This window comes from Garra rufa, chromosome 22 (genome assembly GCF_049309525.1).
Source record: "Garra rufa chromosome 22, GarRuf1.0, whole genome shotgun sequence".
Lineage (NCBI taxonomy): Eukaryota > Metazoa > Chordata > Actinopteri > Cypriniformes > Cyprinidae > Garra > Garra rufa.
Genome location: NC_133382.1, coordinates 10,593,765 through 10,601,887, shown reverse-complemented (window position 1 = coordinate 10,601,887; position 8,123 = coordinate 10,593,765). Strand labels below are relative to the sequence as shown.

At 33.5% G+C, this 8,123-nt stretch overlaps 1 protein-coding gene across 1 annotated transcript; it reads right to left on the bottom strand.

Moving 5' to 3' along the window:
* Positions 1 to 1,943: 1,943 nt before the first annotated feature.
* On the bottom strand, positions 1,944 to 5,700 carry pyyb (peptide YYb). The gene is made up of 3 exons (XM_073828218.1): positions 5,495 to 5,700; positions 2,419 to 2,496; positions 1,944 to 2,252 (listed from the first exon to the last, which is right to left on the bottom strand). Exons 1-3 carry the CDS (start codon positions 5,680 to 5,682, stop codon positions 2,231 to 2,233), a joined length of 288 nt encoding a protein of 95 aa, XP_073684319.1. The 5' UTR covers positions 5,683 to 5,700; the 3' UTR covers positions 1,944 to 2,230.
* Between the last annotated feature and the right edge of the window lie 2,423 nt (positions 5,701 to 8,123).

Sequence of the window (8,123 nt, the reverse complement as noted above, 5' to 3'; positions counted from 1 at the left end):
AAAAAGAAAAATGTTAAATATATATAACATTTTTATTTTTTATTTAGTTTTAATAATAAGTTTTTAGTTTTTAATAAAAAGTTTATTTAATAATATATATTAAATTGTATATAAATGTAATAAATATTTGAAAACATTTTTTCCTATTCCTGTGATGCACAGCTGAATTGTATTTTCATTTTTTTTTTTTTCACTTTTTTAATGGTTTTAGTTTGCTATAACCCTGATACAAATACATATAATTCAAATAAACAACAAAAAATAACATAAAAAGGTAACTGACTGTCTCACAGCTGTAAGAAAAAAGATAAACTAAAATAGAACAAAATATAGGCTATTACAAAACAAAACTAAAATTTGCTTGAAAATAATAATAACAACAGTAACAACAGAAATAAGTCCATTAATAGAAACTTTGGACTAAGCATCATGCAGTAAAGCTGTTGATTTCCCAATTCACAACAGCTACCATCCTTTTCTAACCCCTTTATAAAGTGAAAACTAAAATAAAAAAAAGCTCATTAAAAATCTTACAATGTCAAAGTCATCATAATAGGTGACGTCATTGTGAATTAATTCTTAATTGTTGTCATTGTTAATTAGCTGCATATCTATATATCTGTCAACATCTATCTACTCAGCATAGTATGTTTTTCCTTTTAAAATAGACTAAACACGTTTAGTTATGCCATGGTAAAGTGATGCTATCAGACAGTAAAGCACACATTTCAATGTCTAGTCAATTTCCATTTTCTACTAGCCTTCTTAATATTACCATAGCCAACCAAATGTCCAAAAAAGCCCATGTAACACCATGGTATTTTTGTGCGAGCATCTTAGACAAACACGGATATTAGTGAAACTACATTCAAATTGAGTCCGGATCAAACTCTATAGCCTACTTGTTTGTCGCGTCGCGTCGCTGTGCAGAAAGCGGTGTAATGAGCTGTTTCTCTATCTGTCATGAACGTCTTTGACTCACCTGTGATGTCTGACAGGGTGAAATAAACCAGCAGCGCACGTCTTTCACTTTTTGCAGACGGTGGTCATGATGATGGTCGCTGAATTAACGCGTACAATCCATGGGCTCTCGAACCATTAATAAATTCACGTCTTATTTACCGCAAACACACCTGACAACACAGCAACCAGTCAGTCTAACAAACAGGAATATTATCACACAGAACACTTTAAACTAGAACATCTACTCAGGCAGTGTCTCATCACCTGATAACTAAACGAAGATTTAAACAATCTGTGTAACCGCTTTACATCACGTCTCTGACCGGCGGCGATGCGCTTTTGTTGTATTGAGATGCTGCGAGTCTTAAAGGGGCAGCACACTCCACGCCTCTCTGCGGACCCCACCACATCACCTCTTCTACCCAGTCACAAATCACTCAGAGCTTTACAGCTTTAAAAGCAATTCACCATATACCGCAGTCTCTCCGTCTTTACATACTATTGCATTACATTAATAACAACAGCAAGTTTGGTTATTTTCCCGAAATTAGACACTTGTGGTAGTACCATGGTACTTCAAATTACATAAGTGTCATTACCATGCTACATGTTCAAATATATGATAATAGCATGGAAGATTTTTAGCCGTGGACTTTTTATTAATAGTATTTTCGTCTCCTTTTTTATTTTGAGATTTTATACTATGTAATTACGCACAGTAGGTTATAGCATGGTGCCTACGTTGTACTTTGAAGGTGCCTTAAAGAATGTCCATTATTTATTTATTTTTTGTTCAGTGCAATATCATTTCATTTACCTTATAACAATAAAAACCAAAAGTTCCAAACTGTGATTCAATAAGCAATGATGATGGCAAAATATTTAAAATGTAGAACTATTGTTGATTTCCTCCATCTAGTGGACAGATGTACTAGTTTAACAACAGGTTAAAATGTATAAATGAAGAAAGGAATCAAGGGTTCAACATTCAATTATTCTTTATTATTGTCAATTTTGTCATTGGATAATAAATTATTTACAATTGTCTTTCACAAAGCATAAATCAAATTATAAGAGAGAGGAAGAGAAGGAGAGAGAGAAAGAGACTGATAGAGATGTACTGATCATGAGGTGTTTTTGGAGCCTCATTTGATGAGGTTTTGGCTCATGCTGGTTTCTCCTGTTCAGTAAACTCATTTATTATCATAGAGACGGATGGGTGAAGAAAGCCATGGCACCAGTTACAGAGAAGGAGAGAGGAGTCACATCACCATAACAAGTCTTCCACCCTGCGGAAAACAGAAACAAATCATTTTAATATCTCCACCAGGGGTTTATCTGAATATCTCTGGTCTGGCTGTGACTGACTGCAACTGACTCTGTGATTAAATATAACAAGCAGTGATACAAAACTACAGAAACAAAGATATTGCAGCATGTTCTCTCGCTGCTCACCGGGGCCTGACGTCCTGTTCATCTTCACCGAACAGCAGTTCAGCCACAGCAGCCTCAGGGGTGGATCGCTTCCCATATCTGGAGAATAAGAAGATGTATGAGAATGAAGTGTGTCATTCAAGTCTTATGCAACTATTCCAGAAGGTTCAAACACTCACTGATGCTCCAGAAGGAAGATGCATTAAGAGCTAGGGGGTGTAAACTTTTTTAATTTGAAGATCTGGGTAAATCTAACTTATTTTGTCTTCTGGGAAACATGTAAGTATCTTACGTAGCTTCTGAAGGACAGTACTACATGAAAAAAATGATATTTAGGCAAAATAAGAAAAATGCACACATCTTCATTCTGTTCAAAAGTTTTCTCACCCCTGGCATTTAATGCATTGTTTTTTTCTTCTGGAGCATCAATGAGTGTTTGAACCTTCTGTAATAGTTGCATATGAGTCCCTCAGTTGTCCTCGGTGTGAAAAGATGGATCTCAAAAGCATACAATCATTGTCAGAAAGGGTTCAAATACGCAAAAATGCTGAAAAAACAAAGAATTTATGGGACCTGAAGGATTTTTTGAAGCTGAAACTGCTGTTTTGAAGCTGTTTAACTGTTCAGGACAAACAGGGGACTCATGAACAACTATCACTAAACAAAAAAAAAAACAGCTGTGGATCATTCAGATAATAACACAAAAACAAAAACAATTACAATCTAACATCCTGATTTAACCGAAAGAGAGTTATTTTACAGATAATTGCAGATGAATTCACAAATATAAAGAAATCAATGAGAAACAGAACCAAAATAACACATGATTGTCATGTAATTGCTGCCTTTTAAGGTTTAACTTGTTGCAGAAAATATCAGGGTACATCTCTAGCGTGCATCATCAGAGACGTTACCAGACATGTTAATCCCACTTAATAACAATCTATCTCAACACACAGCTTAATAATGAGGGGTTGCGTACAGGTTGAAGGATATCTGGCAACTCAGCCCACCCCTCGCACACGTGTGAGTCTTCAGATAAAACCATAGCAACACACTATTTGGTAAAACCATTAAACACAGAAAAATGTGGTTTTGTTTCAACTGGAAAATAGATGGAGTTTATTTGCTTGGGAACCCTAAATTCAAATCAATTTATTTGTTTAGTGCATTTTAGAATGATTGTGACTGGAGTAATGATGCTAAAAATTCAGGTTTAAAATCGCAGGAATAAAATACATTTTAAAATATTAAAATAGAAAGCAGTTATTTTAAATAGTAAAAATATTTCACATTTTTTACTGTTTTTGCTGTACTTTGGATCAGTGGATAAATGCATGCTTGGTAAGCAGAAGAGACTTCTTTTTAAAAAATATAAAAAATCTTATTGTTCCCAAAAAAATACATATATGTATTTTTTAAATATAAGTATTTTTAGTATATTTATTATTATTTTATGCTATGGTATTAACATTTAATATCATAACTGTACCTGCACAACAAATCTAATGCAGGCTAAAGTAATAACTCAGTGCCTGGTAAATGTAATATTAAAAACGGCAATACTGTGGTTCCGTAAATGACGTCAATATGAGAGAGATGTGCTAGAAATGGTGCCATTAATATAGGCATCATACGCTCCATTATCATCTGAAAATCTTTGTTGGGCCATTAGCTGTTTTCTGCTGATTTTCTACAGAATCATATTTCAAGAATCATCTGAATGAGCTTTAGTCATAAAACACAACCAAAGCGGATTTGTGGATGAATTGTTTGCAAAATCACTCTAATGTATTTTGTCACATTCAATCCAGTGTGATTATTTATGCAAGATGCTTTTACAAAATTAATTCTACTGAACAATTTTTAATAACTAACTTAATTAGGCTATTAATCTAGGTTAATTTTATTTTATACATATGCTATTTTTCAATGTTTGATGTTTATTTATGTTATAACTTCAAATGTTCAGAATTGATCATTAATCTAAATTAACAAATGCTTTGTTTATTAATAATTCATGGTGGCTAATGTATTAAATAATGTGAACAAATAGTGGTATCAAATATATGAAAGGAAAAAGTAAGTTTCATGACATTTCCATTTAGTTAATGTACTTTCTAAAGTATTGCATATATAATGTTCAAACAATCACATACCAAATCATATTTGCTGAGATAAATCCACTTGTTGCTTACTAATTTTTGGCCTGCTGAGACCACCCTGGACCACAAAACCAGTTATAAGGGACTAAAATAAGCTTTCCATTCATGTATGGATTGTAAGGATAAGACGATATTTTGCCAAGATACAACTATTTGAAAATATGAAATCTGGGGGTGCAAAAAAAATCTAAATATTGAGAAAATAACCTTTAAAGTTGTCCAATTTAAGTTCTTAGCCATGCATATTAATAATCAAATGAAGTTTTGATATATTTATGGTAGGACATTTACAAAATATCTCATGAAACATGATCTTTACTTATCCTAATGATTTTTGGCATAAAAGAAAATATAAATTTGACCCATACAGTGTATTGTTGGCTATTGCTACAAATATACCTGTGCTACTTATGACTGGTTTTGTGGTCCAGGGTCACATCTGTGCTTTTGACATTATTCCTATCCTTCTCTAAACCAGATTAGGACTATTTGTACAAATCTTAGCCAATTTTTACATTTATGAAAGATTTTGAAGACATTATTTTATGCCTAATTCTGATTTCAATTAATAAACTGTAATAGAAAATATTTTAGAGTAATAGGAAGTATTTTAACATATTTTCAGACCTTCCTTAACAGATTGTAAGTACAATTTGAATACTAATTTTTAGCATTATGACTTTTGACTGCTTTTGTTATTGATAACTGATAACTGCATTACAGGTGATACATTTATATAATTTGAAAAATATAGTATATGTAAACTTGATATTTTCAGATTTAGCATCATCGAATGATTTAATATTAGGCCTTTTTTTAAGCTAAAGTAACTATTAAGTAATCAGTGCTACTCTTAGCCTCTAAATGCAGATTTGTCTGCCACAATCTGCTCTGATACATAGAATTAAACACACTGGAAATTCTAGGCTCACCTCTGTCGTGTGATGAGATTGATGTAGTGTCTTAGAGCCGTGTGGTACTTGGCCATCTCCTCTGGACCTACATCTCCCGCTGGAGGTTCTGGTTTGGGCGGGTAAGCTTCAGCCAGGCTGCTGAGACACACTATGACACACAGCACAAGAGCCAGCGGCACAGTCCAGGATCTCAGTGCACTCGCCATCTGACAGATAAAGACAGAAAACCTTTGGGATTTATACAAGTAGGATGCACTTTTGATTCAGTTGGACTTTGAAGAGCAAGTCCCAAAATCTACAAAACTTGAATGCATGTCAATCTGATATCCTCAATAGATGCTAAACAGTTTTGTGAAGTTTACTTGAAGCATTTTGATATGGAGCTATCCATGGTCCTGATTCTGATGCCGTTATGTTAAAGTTATCAACTAAAGGATATTTCATAATGTCATAGCATTAAAGAGTGAAAGAAGCAGAATGCTACTTACTCTATAGAGTATACAGTAGATCTTCAGGCCCAGAAGGATTGGTAGAGCTGATGTTGGTTGTTGGCGTTGATCTGTTCCTCTCTCACCAGACCATGTTGCTTTTATAGCTCATGAGACAACAGAGGGAGGTCCAAACCCCACCCAGCACTTACACACAACCAGAGTGTTAATGATAAACTAATGAGTCATTGGCACAAGCCATCCAACCTTATGATCACAATATCTATTGTACTGTAAATATTAACACAGCTGCTGTATAACATGGATTAAACTGAATGAATTGAGACTGGGTAATTCGAATACCGATCCAGCCAATTGTTTTCAACAATAAATCTCAGCAGTTGATGATGAGTATTTAAAATGGTTCAAATGATATTGAGTATTGTCATTTTTTATAGTATAGTTAATTTAACACTGTTACATAATTCATCATAATGGGCACTGGTTAAGCACAACATGCATTGGTATATTCACAATACAGCACAGCTTTAAGTGCCTTATTGTTTTTATAACATACTTGGAGCATAATAAAAATACTATACACCAAATTTCATTCAAACATAATTTTTCAAGAAATATTCCCAGTAGAAGATATAGTTTCTAACGTAAAGATGTAGGATAATAGCTGTCATGGTGTCTAGATACTGTATTTATACTTGGAATGATATATTAACCAATAAGCACCTAGGACTGTAACTCTCTAGTCTTTTTTTTATAAAAACATTTTGATTTTGATACTCAATTCTGACTGGATCAGTGTTTTAAGACACACATCCGTCGTGTACAATAATTTTTATGGAAAGTAATGCGTTACGTTACTTTTTAAATCTGGGCAGGGCTTGCTTGTTTGTTTTTAATATAAAAACATCATTACATTAGTGTAAAAGCCTTTTTACACTAAAAGCCTCAGGCTTAGAGAAAAGTAAATTCACGTTTGTACAGTAGACCGCAGAAGAAAAAATGTCAACTCTTATAAATAAAAAAAGGAAATCAAATGTTAGACTATCCTGAGCAAATTTTGCTTATTAGTATCCATGAATAGGCTTCATGCCCAACAGGCTTCCGTTTTCTGCTAAACAGGTCTCGTTGCTTCCGGTTCACGCGTTTTGCATATCCCTCTTTAAATATGAACATGATTTACTCAAGATTCATTCAAAGTAGACACTAAAAATGATCATAACCAATGTCCATCACATATGTGGATTGATATATAAAAGTTTTAAATTTTTATTCTTTTCACTAACATTTATATATAAATATCGAATGAAACGTCCACAATAAACAGCTGGCTTGTTTAACTGATTACCTTAAAAGTCCGTCGATATCGCCATTATTTATTAGCAGTTTATGGAACTTTTTCATTCACTATTTTATATTTTGTAGATCAAAATGGAGCTTTTGATGTCCTTAATGTCTTAATTTGCAAATATAACATATAATTTGAAACAAAACAGCTTTTGTGACTGAATTTTATTTATTAATTTAGACGTCGTCATGTCGCCTCAGATAAGGTAAATTCAAAATGGCGTCCAATGACAATTGTCGTTTTGAAAGACGAAGTACGTGTACTATAAACAATATTCGTAAATCGCGTTGAATTAAAGTGTCATCTGAATATAAATAAACTAATAAAACTAAACTGCTCATGTAAACCCACTAGAGGGCGTATTTGAGTTCTGAGTATGTGTTGAATGCGTAGCCTACATCACGTAGCGAACGTGTCTCGACTCCGCGTGACCTTTGCGTCCAACAAAGTAAAATTCCAATCTTTGTACATTGGTTTAGTATCACGAACCAAGACATTAACGTTATTACAAAGGATGTGATAAACCGTTTTGTTCGGATAAATACGTGATCTTTTATGTGTGGACGTGTCCTCTCGCACACGACTGCGATCATGGGGCTTTTGATGAAAAGAATTTCTCTCAAATCTATAAATGACAGACATTCATTTAGAATAAAGAATCAAGAAGGAAATGGGAGCTGGAAATGTTAATTATACGTCATTGATTACTGACGAAGGCAGGGGTGGTTAATCAATATTTGGATTAGCCAGTGAAATTAATCTTCAAGTGTTATAATGAGACCACCCTAATTATCAGATCCCTCAAATTACAAATATTGGCAAGCAACTCAATTCTGTTTTAACGTAATTGTTG